Source organism: Penicillium verhagenii (assembly GCF_028828195.1).
Source record: "Penicillium verhagenii strain IBT 33310 chromosome Unknown utg000006l_segment0_segment0, whole genome shotgun sequence".
Classification (NCBI taxonomy): domain Eukaryota; kingdom Fungi; phylum Ascomycota; class Eurotiomycetes; order Eurotiales; family Aspergillaceae; genus Penicillium; species Penicillium verhagenii.
Window position 1 is genome coordinate 1,777,241 of NW_026643170.1, and position 19,957 is coordinate 1,797,197.

The 19,957-nt window shown below is 49.5% G+C and overlaps 8 protein-coding genes across 8 annotated transcripts; 5 read left to right on the top strand and 3 right to left on the bottom strand.

The window, feature by feature from the left end:
- Positions 1-217: 217 nt before the first annotated feature.
- N7466_006076 (GTPase-activating protein RNA1) lies at positions 218-1,480 on the bottom strand (the record flags this gene model as incomplete). The annotated part of the gene is made up of 1 exon (XM_057165473.1): positions 218-1,480. The coding sequence occupies one exon, from the start codon at positions 1,478-1,480 to the stop codon at positions 218-220; it is 1,263 nt and encodes a 420-aa protein (XP_057021072.1).
- Positions 1,481-1,855: 375 nt separating this feature from the next.
- Positions 1,856-2,291, top strand: N7466_006077 (copper metallochaperone COX17; the record flags this gene model as incomplete). The annotated part of the gene is made up of 3 exons (XM_057165474.1): positions 1,856-1,883; positions 2,012-2,076; positions 2,151-2,291. 3 exons carry the CDS (start codon positions 1,856-1,858, stop codon positions 2,289-2,291), a joined length of 234 nt encoding a protein of 77 aa, XP_057021073.1.
- A 350-nt stretch (positions 2,292-2,641) lies between these two features.
- Positions 2,642-4,534, bottom strand: N7466_006078 (dolichyl-P-Glc:Man(9)GlcNAc(2)-PP-dolichol alpha-1,3-glucosyltransferase ALG6; the record flags this gene model as incomplete). The annotated part of the gene is made up of 3 exons (XM_057165475.1): positions 2,642-4,025; positions 4,079-4,241; positions 4,297-4,534. The coding sequence occupies 3 exons, from the start codon at positions 4,532-4,534 to the stop codon at positions 2,642-2,644; spliced, it is 1,785 nt and encodes a 594-aa protein (XP_057021074.1).
- Positions 4,535-5,703: 1,169 nt separating this feature from the next.
- N7466_006079 (putative nucleolin protein Nsr1) lies at positions 5,704-7,245 on the top strand (the record flags this gene model as incomplete). Its single annotated transcript, XM_057165476.1, has 2 exons — positions 5,704-6,261; positions 6,322-7,245. 2 exons carry the CDS (start codon positions 5,704-5,706, stop codon positions 7,243-7,245), a joined length of 1,482 nt encoding a protein of 493 aa, XP_057021075.1.
- Positions 7,246-8,154: 909 nt separating this feature from the next.
- On the top strand, positions 8,155-9,648 carry N7466_006080 (uncharacterized protein; the record flags this gene model as incomplete). The annotated part of the gene is made up of 2 exons (XM_057165477.1): positions 8,155-8,287; positions 8,414-9,648. 2 exons carry the CDS (start codon positions 8,155-8,157, stop codon positions 9,646-9,648), a joined length of 1,368 nt encoding a protein of 455 aa, XP_057021076.1.
- Positions 9,649-13,292: 3,644 nt separating this feature from the next.
- On the bottom strand, positions 13,293-13,770 carry N7466_006081 (uncharacterized protein; the record flags this gene model as incomplete). The annotated part of the gene is made up of 3 exons (XM_057165478.1): positions 13,293-13,402; positions 13,463-13,679; positions 13,744-13,770. 3 exons carry the CDS (start codon positions 13,768-13,770, stop codon positions 13,293-13,295), a joined length of 354 nt encoding a protein of 117 aa, XP_057021077.1.
- Positions 13,771-15,614: 1,844 nt separating this feature from the next.
- N7466_006082 (uncharacterized protein) lies at positions 15,615-16,423 on the top strand (the record flags this gene model as incomplete). Its single annotated transcript, XM_057165479.1, has 2 exons — positions 15,615-15,711; positions 15,807-16,423. The coding sequence occupies 2 exons, from the start codon at positions 15,615-15,617 to the stop codon at positions 16,421-16,423; spliced, it is 714 nt and encodes a 237-aa protein (XP_057021078.1).
- A 940-nt stretch (positions 16,424-17,363) lies between these two features.
- On the top strand, positions 17,364-18,637 carry N7466_006083 (uncharacterized protein; the record flags this gene model as incomplete). Its single annotated transcript, XM_057165480.1, has 2 exons — positions 17,364-17,525; positions 17,579-18,637. 2 exons carry the CDS (start codon positions 17,364-17,366, stop codon positions 18,635-18,637), a joined length of 1,221 nt encoding a protein of 406 aa, XP_057021079.1.
- Between the last annotated feature and the right edge of the window lie 1,320 nt (positions 18,638-19,957).

Here is a 19,957-nt window from a genome sequence, read left to right on the forward strand (position 1 = left end):
ATTGTTTCTTTTTTGCAGGGAAATGTGGCATCAATGTCGTCAGTCGGGGCCGGTAGGAACACCGTGGGCGCAGACAACAACCGCTTCGTCCGGAAACATGCTAGCGGTGCACGGCGGGTGGTCGGTACAGCCATGGGGCAATAGACTCCAGAAATCGTCGGGATCAAGATAATGGGACCAAAGCGGCGGTAACCCAGTGTATCTTATGTCAGCGAATCTAGATGCCAGTCTTGCCCAGGACGTCAGCCAAGGCATCGACATCCTTGTCCGACTTCTGAGCAACCTCCTCCTCCTCAGCAAGATCAGCATCCTTGAGGTCCTTCTCGGCCTTGGCCTCCTCCTCTTCCTCCTCCTCTTCCTCTTCGGCTTCTTCCTCCTCATCCTCATCCTCAGACTCAAGCTCATCCAGCTCATCGACACCCCATGTATCCTCGGGGTCCTCGTCGGTGCCGTGCTCTTCCTGGCGGGCCTCCAGGAGCTCCTTGAGGGCAGTGATGTTCACGTCTTCATCAGAGAAGATGTTTCCGTTCAGCTCGACACGGCGCAGACTGGGGAGAGCGGTCTTGGCAGCGTGAGTGAAAGCCTTGACACTGTCAGCCTTCATCTCGTTGTACTGGAGACGCAGGATCTGCAGCTTTTGGTTCTTATTGGCAGCGAGAGCCTGGGCGACCTTCACACCACCGCGGGCAGAGAGCAAACAATCACCGACGGCCAGCTCACGCAGAGAGGCCCAGCCTTGCAAAACGCTAGCGAGGGCAGCGGATCCCATAACAGTGAAAGTGTTGTCCTGCAAATCCAAAACCTCCAAGCCCTGGGCGTGGGATAGACCGTTCTTCAACAGGTGCGCAATACCCTCCTGGCGGATACCGTTCTGGGTCATCTTGACAGACTTCAAGCCAGCGGCGTGCTTCTGGTAGGCACGAGCCCAAGCCTCCATACTGCCGTTCTCCAGACGGTTGCGACCGCAAACAATGCTCTCCAGAGCAGCAACCTCCTTGCCTTCCTTGCGAGCCTCCTCCTTACGCTCGGCGAGCTTGCTGAGGGCATCGGCAATCAGAGTTCCGGCAGCGGGACCCAAACCATTGTTGTTCAGGATGAGGTGGCGGAGAGGGGTGTGCTTGGACAGGAAATCGACAAGGGGGGCCTGGGTGTTGAGACCAAAAGCATTGTCGGAAAGGTTGATCGTGTGGGCAGTCGGGATCTCAAGGATGGCGTCGAGAAGAGCCTTGAGGGCGGGAGGGATTTCCGACAGGAGACGGGAGGTGAAGATATCGGCCAAGTCGGCGACTTCGAGGTTCTTCTGGGTTGCGAGAACGGCAGCGAGGCGCTCGGAGGCACCAATTCCGAGGGTGTTTCCACCGAAATGAATCTCAGTGTAGTCAGTGCTCTCAGTCAAAGGCTTAATGTGAGCCTCGATATCCTCCGCAGTGTCGAGCTTGAGGCTTTTGCCATCGAGCGAGAAGATCTTAGGAGGGGCCATGGCGGGGTAGTGATTAGGAGAAATTGTAGAATTGGGCTTGACAAAGAAAATAGGAAAGGGGAAAAAGCTTAGGAAACCAAAAAGGAATCTAGAAACAACAAATCAGCCGGACTTGTAAGGAAAGCAGGGAAAGTTCAAAGACAGAAAAAGGAGGAGGCGAAATTCAGAAGCCGCCGCATTGTTATTGTTCAATAAAGCCAAAAAAATAATACACTACGGCGGTCCGCAATGACCAATAACGCATGCATTAATAATATCGATGGTGACATGCGACTTATTTGATCTCTAATTGCGCTTGTTCAAAGACCTATACATCTTCGTCAATCATTAAATTATCTCCAATCTGTTCTTCAGTCATCTAATCTTTCTTTCAAAATGTCGTGGCTTTTCGGTTCTTCCAGTGGTAAGTCCCAATAGACTCAAATGTCGATTTGCGCAACCATAGCCGATATGCGCGATGCACAAGGGTTCACGAATCACGGAGAGGTGGCCAACCCAACAAAGAAACATGCTAACATTTGCCCTTTATAGAAAAGAGCGCTCCCGCTCCAGCCGAGACGAAGCCCCAGCAGCCTGCTCAATCTGAAAAGCCCAAGGTACGCCTAGAGATGGTCGCTTCGGCAACAAAGGCATACCCGATGCGCTAACTCCTATCCTTACTCCAATATAGCCCTGCTGCGTCTGCAAGACTGAGAAGACTGCCCGGGATGACTGTATGCTTTTCTCCAAATCCGACGATCCCGCCAAAGAATGCCAGTCGACCATCGATCAGTACAAGAGCTGCATGGCCGGCTTCGGCTTCAAGGTCTAAATAATGGAGCTTTTGTTTGAATGGGGTAAGGCAGACCCCTGTGGCCGATGTTTCTGCCCTGTCCAGCATCGCCTCTGTATACTAGCATTTACTGGGTGGAGTTTCTCTTTTGTCAGCCCAGGTGGCATACACTGTACCATCGGACCCATACCGTGCTCCGTTTTAGATTTCAATATTGGGAACCAAGTATTGAATAATGAACATAACCCATCTCATCTTCGAAACCTAGCAAACACAATTTATAATCTAAGAAATCAAATTTGAATTCACATGTTCTAGGAACACTTTTTTTCCCCGAGGGAATTGTAATGGGGTATCTTTAGACTACATATAAGCCACTGCCAAGCAAATCACTGCTTCTTCTTTCGAATTTCCTCTTCGGCCCCTCGGCGGTCAATTTGACGGCATTGTGTAACCAACTTCCACATGCACCAGAGATAAGCGATTCCAAATCCACCTGCCCCAACAAGGGCGTTGAGTACAACCCACAGGTCCGGCTTTCCAGGAGGAGGAGGAACAAACGCTTCACCGACATGCCAAGCAGCCATGACAATATAGAACATGATGTGCAGAAGTTTGGTAAAAACATTCAGTTCGAAGTTGGAGTTGGGATCTTCCGGAGATGAACGGCTCCGATATGTCTCTATAGAGAGTGGGGGCAGACCGAGTAGATACGCCCAGAGAAGGGTGATGACGGCGTAAGGCATGCGGAGCTCCTCACGCTTCAAGAGGGGAAACATGGTCCAGGAGCCAAGAACGTTAGCCCAGCCAACCCAGGCGCGGTTTTCTTTGCTCAATCCACCATCGCCGGCAAGCGAGAGAGTCATGGGGAGAAGAGGAAGAAGGACGCTCTTTTCGTGTACTTGGAAAGAAAACAGGAAGAATCCCCACGAGACGCAGGATAAAGCAGGGAGTAGGAGAGAAGCCCGAGGGTGGCGGAAAATGATACCACAGGGAATGATGATCGAGCCCAAGGTGGCACCAAGAGACGCCCGCTGGAGCAAGGAAGTATCAAAGTGATGCAACTTGTAGAATGTATGAATCGCGCACCAAGCATTGGCGACCTTGTCCTCAAACAGGCCACGAGCAAAAGGGAAAATGCGATGAATAGTCTGGGTTAGCTGGAACAACAGTGCATATGCCACGGAATTCTTATCCAAAGAAATTGGAAGCGACTGCAGCAGAGGTGGCTGTGGTGCGGATGCAAATTCCTTTCGGGCCTCGATACTCGTCGCGCCAAGCAAGAGGGGGGCAAAAAGTAGAGCAAATGCCGCGGCTGTAATGAGAGAAATGTTGATGAGGCGTGGGATATTGATCCGTGGGAAAACGCAAACGCCCAGAAGATACGCGAACATGACCGGGGCATAGTAGAGAGCCATCTGCTTGAAGCCCAGGGCACCCACAAAAAAGATACAAGCCCAAAGCATGCGGCCAGCCATGATCGCATCCAAGCTTGCAACCATCAATCCTAGCATAACAGTATTGTACTGAAAGTGGCCATGGTCGATAAGGATAGTAGCCGGCTGGAGCAGGATTGCGACGAGAGCAATAGAGGCAGACCAAGCATGCACACCATGCATGCGGGTATAGCGACGAAGAAAGTTGACAACAGCAGGAACATAAATCAGGTATTCGGATACCACGACAGTGGCACGCATGTAAACTTTGAGGTCCGGGCTTTCGAAACCGCGGGATTCGTCGAGGGCGAACCAAGCAGGCTCAATAGCGGTGCCACTTTAAGAGGTCAGTTCAAGTCAATGTTTCGTTGGGACCAATGCAAAACGTACATCTTTCCAAGGAGCCAACTGTGGTATGCGGTCAATGGCGGGTAATCGAGGCCCCAGTATGGCAAATCGTAAAGATACCATTTAGACATGGGCAAGTGGGAGGTGATTTCCATCCAATGTCTTTGCGCTTCAAAGTCCCCATGCATAGGAGGAACCTGGAAGCCTGGGTTTTGTCAGTATAGTTGCATTCCGTATCAGCAACGAGGGCAAACCCGTACCTGAGTAACCCCATAGACTGACGGCCCATCGGAAGAGACCGACAGCCATAAGAGTAAGTGGCAAGATCAGCCATTGCGAGACACCTGCTCGTGCTGCCCAAAGAAATGAGACCAACGGGAATGCTGGCGATTGATTTCCGTCTCCGTTGTCTAATATGAGGTTGTTATTGGAGCCGGGAGCCGTGGGCGTCTTTCTCTTCTTGCGCGGGCGATGGGAGGAGGGAGTGGGAGGGGCCATTTTGAAACCGGCCTAGAACGTATGATTAAGTGCAGCGCATAAAAAAACGAAGAGAGCCCCAGATCAATTGCAGTATAGCTTAATATTTGGAGCCACAGAAAGCCCCCAAAAAGCAGTGCGCCTACTATCAATCACGCTGGGTAGAGCAGCTAGCGTAGCTATATGCCAGCGAGAAGGAGTGCTAATTTGATGACATAAGACCTCACGGACCCACAAAAACAGCAGAACGGACATAAGGCGGAGGACGGGAAAAAAGGAGTTTGGCTGGTTTGGCTGGTTTGCTATGTTTGACACATTTGACTGGTTTGACTGGTTTGACAAACATTGAAGAAAATTTTATTGTTTTGATCAGAGAAGGCGACATATCCACAATTCTGTGGGTCCCAAAATCAATTTTACAGTATCAGCCAGACTTTTGCGGTCAGTGCCTGGCCTGACTCTAACTGAATGAAGCAGGCGGAACGCCTTTCTGCCCAGCCTTCTAAAAAATTTTGAAATTTTTTCTTCTTATCAGAGCTCGTGCCCAGCAACGCCTCTTCTTTTTTTTCTTTCTTCTTCATCCATCCTTCTTCCCCTTTCCCCTTTGCTATCACATTTTCCTGTGCTAGCATCTTTTTTCTATCTCGAAGCTTCAATCACAAAGCTTCTCACACGTACGTTATCCTTTCCCCCTTCTCCCCCAAACTGACACAACTGTGTGGGTGGTACTTTGTACTTTGAACCAAAGTACTTCAACAGGACATCTGTGGGCTTTTAACACATCGAGGGCTGTGGGCTTGTCATACTGCATATCTATCTCGTGGGCTCTGTGGGACTTCTATTTCCTCGTGGGTTGCGTATCATAGTTGCATATCGTCGGTCGGTCTCTGTGGGCTTGAACTCTGTCCGTTGTGGGTTACTTGAGGGCATCTACCAGCTGTGATCAGTCACATTTGGCATTCTTTCCATTCTCCTGAGGGTTTCCTTGAGGGTTATCTTATCACGTTGTTACACATCCAAAAACACGGGTGCTTATTGAGGGATTAGTTGGCTCCGCCGCACAAAACCAAAGCACTTTGTCAATTTTCGTGATCACTGTACGTGGAGGATGTGAAACGAAACCCCAATCTTCATCTCAATCTTGGTCAACACCTTACTAACATTTTTTCTTTTCCTTTTTTAGATTCAAAATGTCGAAGACCAAGGTTTCCTCCAAGGCTGATAAGCCCAGCAAGACCGTGAACAAGGTCAAGGAGTCCAAGGCTGCCCCCGCCAAGGTCACCAAGAAGGTCGCCGCCAAGGATGAGAAGTCCAAGAAGAACAAGAAGAAGGAGCCTACCCCCAGTAGCTCCGAGTCCGAGTCCTCCGAGTCTGAGGAGGAGAGCTCCAGCTCCAGCGAGTCCGAGGAGGAGAAGCCCGTTGCCAAGAAGGCTGAGAAGAAGGTTGCCAAGAAGGAAGAGTCTTCTTCCGAGTCTTCCGACTCTGAGAGCGATGAGGAGATGAAGGATGGCTCTTCCAGCTCTAGCGAGTCTGAGGATGAGAAGCCCGTTGCCAAGAAGGCTGAGAAGCCCGCTGCCAAGAAGGCCGAGAAGAAGGTTGAGTCTTCTTCTGAGTCTGAGTCTTCTGACTCTGAGTCCGAGTCCGAGGATGAGAAGCCCGCTGCCAAGAAGGCTGAGAAGAAGGAGGAGTCTGACTCTGACTCTGACTCTGACTCCAGCGAGTCCGAGTCCGAGGCCAAGGCTGAGAAGGTATGTTACTCTACCCCTTTTTATCTATCCTGAACAACCACTAATATATTGCATCTACAGGATTCTTCCGACTCTGACAGCTCTGACTCCGAGTCTGAGTCCGAGGAGAGCGAGGACACTGCCAAGGCTTCCAAGAAGCGCAAGGCTGATGATGAGATCGAGGCCCCTGTTAAGAAGAACAAGACCGAGGAGGTTCCCGAGGGTGCTTCCGCCAACCTGTTCGTTGGTAACCTGTCCTGGAACGTCGATGAGGAGTGGCTCCAGCGCGAGTTCTCCGAGTTCGGTGAGGTTTCTTGCCGTGTTGTCACTGACCGCGAGTCCGGCCGCTCCCGCGGATTCGGTTACGCTGAGTTCGTGAACGTTGCCGATGCTGTCAAGGCCTTCGAGGCCAAGAAGGGTGTCGAGATGGACGGCCGTACCATCAACCTGGACTACGCCACTGCCCGTCAGAACAACCAGGGTGGTGACCGTGCCCAGGCCCGTGCCAACACCTACGGTGACCAGACCAGCCCCGCCTCCGACACTCTGTTCGTTGGTAACCTGCCCTTCTCTGCCACTGAGGATGCTCTCCGTGATGTCTTCGGTGAGCAGGGTAACATCATGGGAATCCGTCTCCCCACTGACCCCGAGTCCGGTCGCCCCAAGGGCTTCGGTTACGTTCAGTTCGGCTCCGTTGAGGAGGCCCAGAACGCCCACACCCAGCTTGCTGGCACTGAGATCGACGGCCGTCCTCTCCGCCTTGACTTCAGCACTCCCCGCCCTGCCGGTGGTGACCGTGGTGGTTTCGGTGGCCGTGGTGGTGGCCGTGGTGGCTTCGGTGGCCGCGGTGGTGGTGGTGGCTTCGGTGGCCGTGGTGGTGGCCGTGGCCGTGGTGGCTTCGGTGGCCGCGGTGGTGGTGACCGCGGTGGCTTCGGTGGCCGTGGTGGCCTCAACAAGGCCAAGGGTTCCATCCCTGAGTTCAAGGGTACCAAGGTTACCTTCTAAGCATGTTCCTGATTTGCATTTTGCTATTTCTTGGTGTCATTAGGCCTCTGGGAGGCCCTGGATTTTCCAAAAGTTTGTATGATTCTCCTAAGGTATTTCTTTTATTAGTTACTAGTCGTTAGTAAACGATGAATCCACTGTAATTTTCTACGTCAACATTCAATCTTCCAGTCCATCTAGTAGTTCAATGTCCATGTGCATGTGGTGACCCAGTGTGATTTACTATGATGGGGTTCTTGTACTGCCACTAGTCACCGCTCCCCTTCCCCGCATCTCTTTGTTCCAACGTGGTCTATATTACTGCGTGGTTCTCTTTGAAATGCACTTGAATCCATTAAAATTACTTTATTTTCTTTGATAAGGATACTTGTCTCAATATCCCTTGATAAATAACTTAGTACTTTTCTCTCCCCCAGTATCATTTTCTGTTGAACTTTCACTCCTTTTTATCTTCCAAACTCCGCCCCTCGTGTCTCATCTAATCGGTGGCTTCCGTCACGGGCTGCAGATCACCTGTTCCATCCGCTGATCACCTCATCATTCAATCTTCAGCCCATCTCCCCCTTATCTTGTTTTTCATCCTACGATTAATTTTGAACCTTTCCCTGGCTCCTCAGCTTTAAGCTCAAGTTATTTCCTCCCTTGGTTTCGAGGAGGACTGCTTGGAGGAGTGAAATAAGAAAGAAACAAAGCGGTTGGGCATCAGTGATGGGGCAGATCATCCATCTCCACACTGATAAGATCCTCATTGATTGACATTCCCCACGCTTGACCGCTCTTACTTCCTAACACCGGGTGGCCTGACTCCTCAGTTCCCATCTCTTCTTTTTTTAAAATATCATTCAAAAGGTCTCCATCCTCTTCTCATCACCCCACTTTGTGTTTTCTCTGGAAATAGTCTCTGCGGCCATGCAACCAAATCACTGCGACCCTCTCGGTCAGGTGCCCCAGCCCAGAGCCTCAAGTCAACTGATGCGCGATGGCCAGCCGAGAGAACATGGTCAGCCCCGACCGTCTGGTGCGGCGCCCATGAGATCGGAAGGTATGTTAGCAAACCTTTTTATACCCTTGGACCTGCAGAATCTCCCCTGCAGATCGAGTTTAAATCATGTATCTTCCGTTACGCCCTATAGTTCGACTACCATGTACTCACTGCGGTATTACATAGACTCGTGGATCGACGTTTCATCTCAGCCATCCTCCTCATCACTATCCTCGATCGGTACAACCGACGATATCATAACAACGGGTCTTCGAGTGGAACCTCGAGCGGCTGGCATGTATCAACACCGTAGTCGGCGACGGCGCATGCAGCATCTTGCGGCAGTAGCCACGGCTCATGTTGACTATTCGTCGCACGAGGCGAGTCTGGCAAGCAGCAGCCAAGAAGAATACGAAGAGAGTGAAAGCGATCCCGATCCAAATATGAGCAGCTCCAACGAGGAAATCCATCGTCCTACTCTGACTGCACCACGATCGGTTCCCTCAGCCCAGTCCGATGCGGCCTCTAGTGATGATGAAGACGATACCTCAACTGCCTTGGGAATGGGAATCAGCCCATCACCATTTGTACCTCAGCCGAACGTCTTTAGCCATCCACCACTTACCAGCGATCCCTCCTGGACTCGCCCCAGCGAGTCCCGCCGTTCTCAACCTAGTGTCATGTCATCCTCAAGCCGCCGCACCGCCATTCGACGAGAATCTTATCCTCCTGGCTCACGGCAGTCTCGTCGATCCCCTCAATCTCAGCACAGCCCTTATAATATGATATCGCCTTCTCATCATGCAGACCATGATGCTGCTCTTCGAGCCAGCTTATCTACCCTTTTGTCCTGTGCTGCTGCCGCTCGTGGACTTCCCAAACCAGAAAATCAAAGGCCTGCCTCCTCGACTCCCTCCCGCCCTGTCCAAGCATCCTCGTTCCGGCTCGTTGGCGAGTCTGTTGCCATGGGAGAAGAAAGTGACGATGGCAATACTTCCTCTCCTCAATACATAGAGACCAGTCCCTCAGTGGGCACGCCTCTCCAGCGTGATCCCCGCTCTCCCGTGCCACCATCTGGCCCACCCGGCAAGACCAAACGACGATCTGCCTCCCCGAAAGATCGAAGTTCCACATCTAAGAAGAGCCGACGTGCGAGCCTGGCAGAGTCGACAACGCCTGTCAGCCCCACCGTCATGACCTGGGTCATCAGTGCTGGCGTGGTGGTTTTGTTTTCGGCTATCAGCTTCTCTGCGGGATATATGCTTGGTCGAGAAGTTGGCCGAACCGAGATGGGTATGATGGGGGATGGTAACGTCCCTGGTGCGCGTTCCTCAGCGGCATGTGGTCAAGAAGCTGTTCGAGGCAGCCTTAGGCGCCTGCGCTGGGGGACAGCAGCCGCCGGATCAGCGACTCTGGCCTAGGCGGAATTCCTTTTTTTTTAATGTCCAATGACGGCATACGAAGTATAACACCCTGATGTGACGCATGACTTTGACGGAACATGACGTTCATGACATACCTTTTATCTGTTTTCTGGTTCCTGTTTTCATTTATCTTCACGGGCCTGTTGCCCGATATTAACCTTTTACTTTCTTTCCCCTTGCCTTCTTTTTTTTTTTCGATGAATTATCATCCATGGATTCATAAATCGATGTGACTTCTCTTACTCTGTCACAAAAGGTGAATTTTGACCATCTTTTAGCCGCTGTTGGACAAAAACTGGGAACCGTCCATTGATGTTGAGTGAGTTGATCACTCTGGCGCTGCTTATGGAGTTTAGGAATAGCATTCTGTTTTATGTTAGGGTTGGGGGTGATTTTGTTTTGATATCGAACTTGAATGTATACCCTTGAAATGTTTTTTATTCAAGTCTTTTTTTTGGAATCCATCGAATCGTACGGTTGTAGCTAAGCACTCCAACCCTTTGAGAGTTGATTCCATTGGAATGTTCATTCGGGTGTCCCAAACCCTGGATATTCAATGTTGACATCATTGGAGAGGCCGTGTTCAATGCACATCAATGGACGTGTAGTACCTGAATCAAGGGGCGCCTTTGAACCCTGGAACTGGGGGCGAAACTCCAGGGCCACAACATCATGGAACGTAATTCCGATTTTATCAATACAGGTGGACATCCATGTTCAATTGAAATCTACCCCTCGATTATCAATTGATGGTAAATACAACGTCGATTGATGATCATTCAAGGGTAGGGTAGGATCAAGCATGCATGGGTATCACACCATCATGTCCAACTTTGGGACATCAATTGATGTACATACTATTTACTACCTGTACATAGTATCCATATGTAGTATGTACTACGTTATGTAATTGAGGTAAAGGTGCATGCAAACATAAACCAGCCTTGGGAGCAAAAGCAAACAAAAAAAAAGGGGGGACAAATACCTACTAGCGTTACCACCTCCATGGATCCCCCGTCGTCATTATCATTAGACGTGACCTGGGCAACAGAAGCAAGAAGCCCATGATCCCCAAACAAGCAAAACCCATAACCCACATCATTTGAACCCACGAGCCACACGAGTGGGCCCAATGTCGCGAAAACATTATGGGGCCGCTAAAGAAAAATTTAAAACAAGACTAAGACTGATTTTCCAAAACAAATTTAGAAACGGGGGAAAAAAAAAAAATCAAAAGTACTCGCCTTCTCCGATGCCGAACGGCTTCGGCTACGTCCGGACCACTCATAATTCGGGGGCTGATGTTCCCACTCCCAAAATCCCAGCATGCAGGTTCGCCCTTCCCGCTCCCGGGATTCGGGATGCAAGGCAGAAGCAATATGGAGTTTGAAGCGTTTCTTTCATGTTTGCATGGGGGATTTTGCGTTTCATGCCCCATGTTCCATGTTCCATGTTTACGGGTAGAACTTTGCCTCGCCAAACTTGTTTGAAGCTTAGCTTGCTTTCAGCCCTGGCCCCTGGGGCCTGGAGTATCCGTGCTAGTAAAAAAAGTATTGCGACTGCCATGACTACGTATACAGCCCAGCCATCTACGTAGTTCTATCAGCACTATCTGTAGAAGCAGAATCAAAATCAAGATCAAAACTAAAGCCAGATCGAGATCAAAAATCGATCGGTCCCGATCTGGTTTGGTTTTCCTCCTTCTGCACTCCGTAGTGAGGCAATGAAGTCAATAGTATCGCCCATCACCCTAGGCCTGTGCCCGACACACGCACGGCCAGGATCGGTCAATCACCATCAGTATCTACAGCGTCTAGTATACATACACCTAAAACTTTTGCGTTGCGATCGCAATCACACTCGCAACATCGACCTTGGAAAACCAAATACGCGAAGATCCATGGATCAAAGTCAAAGAATTCAAATCATCCCCGATCCAAATAAACCTCAAACTATCGCCCTCGCTATCTGGGAATCGTAGCCAAGTCCTTGGAAAGTCAACTTATTCGCATGTTGCACAACCCAATCCAATCCGTTTCCGTTTCCCTATCTCCCTATCAAGGTCTATCCGTACACGCATCTCCACACCCCCATCGGGCCTCAGTATCTCAAATACTCGAAACGGGGCGAGGGGTTGGAACTGGACTATTGGATCTGCACGGGCCGGGCCACACCTGAGAGCACGGGGTGCGTGGTGAACGATGAACGAGCGAGCGGATAGACCAGACCACCTGGGCAGGCAAGGCAGGGGCCGACAGCGCCTTTCCTCCTCGAGCTACATAGGTGTATCATGTAGGTGCTTCGTTTATAGGATGGCTACATGCATATGTACGGAATATGGAATGATTGCCGATTATTGGGCATGTACCCCGTGATGATCGGCCCCGTTTTTTGATTTGTTTTTTGAGACCTGTCTTTTTGTTTTTGTTTTGCGGTGTTGTTGTTGCTTTTGCTTTTGCTAGACAGTCTTGGAAGAGAGCAAAAAGCAAAGAGAATTGAGTTGAATTGAATTGGACTGCATAGAGCGCAAAGCCGAAACCTTGGAAACATCATTCAAAGTTCAAAAGCAAAAGCAAAAGTAAATGTAAATGCAAATGCAAATGCAAATGCAACCCCGCCTGACTTGACTCCAGGAAAAACATGAATCAGGTCAGAACCAGGGAAAAATCAGGAACGCTCGAGCCTAATTGCAATAGTGTCTTTTTTTTTTGGCGAGTCATCGTGCATAGACTAGCGTGCTAGCTCTGCGTAAGCGCATGGCGATTTGGGGATTAGGTTTGTAGTGTGCGGGGAGTGGAGTTGACTGTTTTGGGGAATTGGTTTGTAGTGTGACTTGAGTTACTAAGTAAACTTTGTCATCCGTTCTGCTCGACTCTTTGGTACGATCTAACGCAGGGGCCACCGCGTGTTCAGTGGTCACTTGATCCACGTTCGAGTGCGAGTTAGGGTTCTGGTTCTGATTCTGGTTCTGGTTTGGTTTGGGGCCTTTTTTTGGGGGCCGGATTCTGGGCCCCGCGTTTGCCTGGTTTGATGGTCCGATCGTTGGCCGGAGTATGGGTCTGGCTTGAGTCTGTTCGTATAACGGCGTATGCCGTGAGGGGCTAGATGTAGGTTTTGGTTTTGGTTTTGGTTTTCGTCGGGTTGAGTGTCCAAGTCTAGGTATGGTTTGGTTTGGTTTGGGTGGAATGGGAATGAAGGCAGGCACCTGGGCACCTCTGGAATGTTCAATGCTAGGAAGATTGGAGCAAAGCTTGAGTTATGTATGTGTTGGTAGTATTTGCATTTGGAGAGCTTTGTCTATTCTCCGGTAGATTCGAGTTAATATGTACATGATAAGTGAGTGTTCTCGTGCGAGAGATACACAATGAAAATCCAACCGTTCCTGTTCCTCTAAAACGCCTTGCTAACCCATCGCTTGATAAAAAATGAAAACAAAAAGTAAAATGATGATGATGATGATGATGGCCTGCAAGCACAACAAAAGAAAAATGCAAGTCCGGTCAAGATGCCGTGTGCGGATCTGAGTGAGATTCGTCGCGTAGAATCCAATAAAAAGATTGATAAAGCTGAAAAACAAAAGTTTCGAATGTTCAATGTTGGTCGTATAAGTTGAAATGAGAGTCTTCATGCAAAAAGAAAGATCAAGAGAGTGTCGTTCTGGCGGTCGCCCCGGACCGTCGTCGATGTTTTAAATCGTCCCGGTTGAGGAGGCGACGAAGCTTGGAGACAAAGCGGCGGCATGGTGGTTGTTCTGGAGGCGAGATTGTTAGTCTTGACGTATGCAAAGACAAGTGACAAGAATTAGACATACCACTTCCGCGCCTTGAGAACATAGTAGCTTCATCTGTGGGCTGCGTAGAGTAGGCTGCGGCCCAGTAGTCTATGTGGCGATAACCGGTGAAGGCGCAGTTGTTTGGGTTGTACTGCGGCTGCATGGCTGCCACATGTGGATAGAGCTCAGCTAACGGGGAGAGCAGCTCATCTGATGGCGGTGGTGGTGAGCGTCTGCTGTCCAGGCTATCGCACTTCTATATAACCAAAAAAAATGTTAGTTGAGGGGTCTAATTAGCATGTATGGTTTGTAGCACGTACGTAGATATCGTAGTTGGATTTGTACATGGTGAAATGTATGTGTTTGTGTTGTGTGTGTGTTGAGTGTATAGTAGTCAAGGCACGCAGTAAGGTGTGCCGGGATGTTCAATGTTCGAAATGTTTAAGCGTGGTCGGATATGGAATATGCAGTTGAGATGTTGAGATGCAGGACAAGGCAGGCATTTAAGAGAGATCTTGGGCTCTCAGCCGCAGGGCGGGGTGTAGGCGACCAGGGTCTCGTCAATCTGCAATCCATGTTGGGGCTACTTGGCGCGAGATGGACTTGCAACTTGGCAAAGGTCATGGGAGACGCGCACCGATCATTGGTCAAGAGCCGCTCGGGCTCCATAATCGACGATTTCTTTACCCGATCTACTCGGCGTGACCGAGTCAGAGTCAGATCCCACTTAATTAATTTAGAAATGAAATAATGATGATTAGAAATACTTTAATTGAAATCCCATCCTTCGAATCAGAGTCCTTCATACGCGATTCTTCTCTTCCATCATCCCTGCTGCCAACCCAAATTCCGACATTCTTCGCTGCCCTGTCTCACACGCTACCCTCGTTCTCTTTCCCCCTTGCAGATTCTTGCTTCTATCCCACGTTTTCTTTGCTTTTTGCCTCGTTTTTATTTGACTCAATTTTTTTTTATCGTGCATGTGCATCCAGGAACCACGTCACACCGGACGGTTTTCGCTGTTCAAGATGTGACTTGTTAAACTCGGTAAACTTGGAATGAAACGGTCCTATCCTACATCACTACATAATAGGGGGGAGATAGAGGTTAGTAGAGCAGGATGTCGTCGATCAATTTAGAGGCGATCCGCCGAACACATCCGATTCATGATTACCAACTTTACCTTGATTTTAATTTCCATGAAGCCGTGGTTATATTAATTTCGACCATTTTTTTATTTTGGAAAAGATTATTTCTGCTAAACTATTCACCAGAAAGCAAGTGGGGACAGCGGGACTCAAGAATGTCATACAGGTCAATCGTTGCGAGAAGTCGGCTTTTACGCCTTTAGCCTTCTTTAGGTTCCCATGTTTTCTAAGGTTTTTCCCAAGGTTCTAGATCTAGATTGATCTGGTAATCATTCAGGCACCAAGTCGTGGGGGATAAAGACCATGTATGACATAGTTAGAGAAAGAATTGATAGATTAAACAATAGCGTCAAGGACTTGGTGATCTCATGGGGTTTTCAAATCATAGTAAACATTATGAATTTTTATTTTTATTTTTATTATTTTTATTTATTTTTATTTTTATTTTTTTTTTTTAAAAAAAAGGAATGAAATCATAAACTAAAATGCTATAGTAAGTGGACACTTACCAGACTATTGGGACGCTAAGCTCTGATCCGAGGGATTTTGGGGCTTGAGAGCGACAATGATCATTGTAGAAAAGAAAAAATAAAATAAAAATAAAAATGAAATCCAAAAAATCCAAAAGTTACACCGCCACAGCCCCATTTTGACTTGTATGCATCCCTTGCTAGCACGAGCCACACGGTCTCCCCGTACACATGTGGCTAGTAATGTGGCTCAAGCTTTGCGATCTGTGGCTTGAATTTACTGATCCACTGTCTAACCCCGAACTAATCCGCCCTTGATCTTCAAATGTGATAGTTTCTGGCACACCCTTGGGGGCCTCGGTCTGTCCGGGCTGCTATAAGGACCCATTCGTATCCCCAATAGTCCATTGTTTTCCAAGTTCGTACATTTAGACATTCCCAACTTGCAAAAAAAAAAACATTTGGCAATACCGTCCACACGTCTTGACTCTTGACTTCAAATTCCATACCTCTTCTCTCTTCAGCTTCCTTTCCAAGCCTTTACTATTCCCCTATACATGTCGACAAACGACAATGTCACTCAGCATGCAAGGTTCAGGAAGAGAGTGCTGGGAAAACTCTCCACATATGGATCTATGCGATCCTTATTCTCGCGAACGTCTCGCTCGAGGTAAGCCAAATTCCATTCCATTATATTCCAGTTTCGCCTTCTTCCCCCTCCCCCGTTACCTCTATACCTTATTCTGAGAACCGTCCCTCCACCAGGATCTGTCGAGCGAGAGACTGAACGCACCTCGGATAGGCGCGCACCCCATTCCGAGGGAATAAGCTACCCGGACAGTCACGCCGAGGCGCAATCCATCTTAAGTGATGGAGAATTCGGCCGTGTGGATCCCACGGGCTGGTACCCGCACTACAAGCAATGCATGCAGTATTTCCTCGACTGCAGCCAACATGCGCCATCGGTACAAGCCGTGGCCGCCTTTATCAATATCCGTCTTCCATCTCAGCGGTCCCCAGCAGAGGCTGGTCTGCAATCTCCACAGCAATCAGCACCCTATGTCTCTCTTCGGCCCTATGTTCGCCGCTTGATTATTACGGCGCAGGACTCGCCGGCTACCATGCGCGCTTTCTTTGGCGATGACTGGGAGGCTGGCGTCGGATGTATCTACAAGCAAGAGCGCATCAATTACCTCTTCACGGCTAAGAGTAGTGGGTGGGCCGATACGAAGACGGCGTATGATATGCTGCCTGATGAGCAGGCGCCTTTCTTGCGTCCTTTGCGGGACCCTTCTGAGGAGGAAATTCGGGCAGCAGAGGCCCGATGGAGTGAATGGCTTGCTATGGAGGATTGGATGGTGGGGGCCCGGAGCCCCTGGTGAAGCTACTGGAGTGAGAAAGGGGATCAGGGAGGCTAGACTCCAGAGTTACCCCAACTCTTTTTTTTATGAGACACGACTATTTACTTTTTCTTTTGTTGATTTCCTTGGTTCTATATTTTCATTTGTTTGGTTCGGTTACGAGGGAAAATGATTGAGGCCCCGTATCGAGGTCTGCGGTATAGTTCCGGCGTTTTATTTATTTTATTTTTGCAGGCCTTTTACTCTCTCAGGGTTGCAGAATAAGATCAGGGCTTTTTACGAATGACAGACTCTTGATTTCTTCATGATTATTTTTTAACAATTCCGTACATTAACTCCATGATCACCCTTCAAAAAGTAACTAGAGACCCAAACTACTGGATCTCGGACACCTTAGCCCTCGTCGCAGCTTTAGTACCCCTATGATCGCCCTTGAACCCGCGCGCCAATGCCCAGATGACAGTGATCGCCAAGCGGATCCCCTGTCAGAATCAATAGTGCCGCACCGCCACAGGCACAGACCAAGTCCACCAGCGTGACAAATACCTTTAAAAGGGTGATGGATAAACTCAGCCCAATTCCATCATCTCTTAGCGCCTCGGATTTAATCTTAGTTAATCTAGAAGTTGTGAACAATTTTCCTACTCGGGTCTAGTCAACACCGACTCCACTCGATGACTCGACCCAAGTGACTCACTAGGACGGGAACTTAACCCATACGCCAACCTGTCAATTCCACAAATTCCACATTTCTCCCATAGTCTCACCCTCTTTACCCAAGTAGGTATTCCTGAGGCTTGAGCTGAAGGTCGATCACCAGGGCCACAGTCCACACAAAACCCATATACCCGTGTGACATATCGCATTGTCCGTAACCAGGTTCCCGGGAATCGATAAAAATCGCCCGAATCGAAATTAAAAAAAAGCAAAAAAAACCCCCAATCCCACACCTCCATTCAATATGGGCTCCATCTCGGAATCCCACATCCCCGTCATCTACGAGCACGATGACAAGGCCACAACCATCCTCCCCCTCCTAGCCGCACACCTCCCGCTCTCAACCTCCCTCCTCCGCCGCATCCAACACGGCATCGCAAACCCAACCCCCACCGCCAAGATCCTAGCCACATTCCCCCCTCCGCACCCCCATCCCCCGACACCAACACCAACACCAAGACCCCATGGCTAGCTGCGCGAGTGGATCTCTACCGCGGCCGCGAAACCCAGATAATCCTCTACTCCAGCCTCGAAGCGGAGCACACGTCAATCCAGCCCATCGGTGCACTATCAACTCCACCAGCTGAGCGCCCTGACGCCCCCGCCCCAAATTACGAAGTAGCCACTCTCCACTCCGCCGACCCTGCCTCCCTGCAGCTGGCCCGTGACCAACTATTGGCCCTGCTCGCTTACATCAAGGCCACCCTGTTGCCGGGCTACCTGGCCTCGCTGCCGGAGGGCGCGACCGCACCGGTACAATCGCAATCTACTGGCAGTAATGGCGTCGCGCTGATCCCGGCGCCGGACCCGCGCGCATTCCTGATCGGGTCCCTGCATACGGGCCTGTTCACGCTGCTGCTTGAGTCGGGCGAGTTCCCGCATCCCGGCGCGGCGGATGCGGGCGCCCCCGCGCTCCGGAATGGACTGAGGGTGCATCGGTACGATAATCCGCCGTACAGCAAGTTTTTCTTCCGGCGGGAGGTGTTTACGGTGCATGGTGGGGAGGGGGTGGAGGCGGGGGTTCAAATTCCGTTGCCGGCGGGTTATCGGTTTTGTGATCGGGGTGGGAGGACGGGGGTGCAGGAGGCGCATTTGGATCTTGTGCAGAGTCGGACGAGCATTCCGCGGTCCAGGGCGCAGTTGATGAGTATTCCTGGGGTGGCGGTTTATTGGGATGGGGATGGGAATGGGGATGGAGAGGATGGGGAGGAAATGCCGATTGCGTGGGCTTTCTTGGGCGTTGATGGGCCGTTGGCGACGTTGCATGTTGAGCCGGAGCATCGGGGGAGGGGCCTGGCGCTTTGCTTGTCTAAGGAGACGATGCGGAGGGGGATGGATCCGCAGGGCGTGTTTGGGGCTGATAGGCTTGGGTTTGGGGGGGAGTTGGGGGAGAGTACGACGGCTTGGGTGCATGCTGAGGTTGCGCAGGCTAATAAGGCTAGTCGGAGGGTTATGGAGAAGGTTGGTGGGGAGGTTATGAATACTGTTATGTGGGTGGTTATTGAGGTTTGTGATTGATTAGATTGCATTTGATATAGAGATCCTCGTAGACGAGGATGTACCACGTCTGGTACCTACTACATAGGTACGCGACCTAGAGCTCTTGAGAGATTTCAAGAGGCACATACATTATTAGATAGTGAGGTACATTTGGCATATACCAGTGCTACCCGTGCATACATAGTACACATAAATTGATGATCATGACAATGAGACATCTGAGCTGCTTATGTACATGTATAAGAATTAACGTCTGGCGGTGGGAAATTGCAATCACGGGTTGAAAACATCCAGAATGAAGGAAACATTTGAATCAGAAGTTTATAATCCACATACATTTGAACATTTCAAGGTCCAAAAGATGTGTACACAACTCATTGAGTGCTTGAACATTGATACATACCTGGAGGTATGCTCACATTTAGGTTTAAATATATAAATGTTGTTGGGCACGTGAGTACGTTACTATACTAAATACGCACTTCCAAAGTTCCTTGCACATGTGGGCATCCTGCACTGTACATATGATGTGGAAAATTCGACCGCAAAAAGCTGACATCGACTATAGGACATGGGACGACATTGTGATTGACTGACACGACCGTTGTTCGTTGCAGGCGCTCAATACGGGAATTTCAGATGACTGCTGTACCTGGCCAACGTGAACTTGTTGTAAGCCATATTTATTATGTGTCTGTTTTACAGCATGAATTCCAGAATTAACACTAATCACCTCAAGAAAAAAAATCAGTCTCCTTTCGCAGTTCTAAGCTTGACCACGGTGTCGCAATGCTCTGTTACGATCCATTCCATGCTACGCGCCCTGAACCCGGGACTGGTGTTAAAACCAGATAATCCAGCCAGGATCTCCTCGACAGGCTACAAGAAGGTGGGGTTGCCTCGATTATCCACGTGGGTTACAAGAGGGTATGAATGACACCGCGTGGTGAGCTGAGATTTTGGTAAAGCAAGGAGCTAGAAAGCTGCAGGTGGAGTCTGACTCATAGCTCTGGAGCAAGACATTTCAACCATCAATTGATTGAATACTTCGAATTTTTTTCTTTAATCAGCGCATTGCATTTTCAATTTACATCCTGCCCCTACCTCTCTCCCACAGAGAATTACGGCTATAGCGTGGTCTGAATCAAAAGTACGAGACCTATCAACATCTATGCATTGCCGGCTGGGATGTGTCGCCTGCCCTGATTCGTCCATTTACAGGTGATAAGGACGATGTGTCAACGGTGAACGTTGAGCATATTGGACCGCAGCCATGAGGGTTATGCTCTATATAGACTCAAAATACAATATAGGTTGCATTATTAATTTCAGAAATTT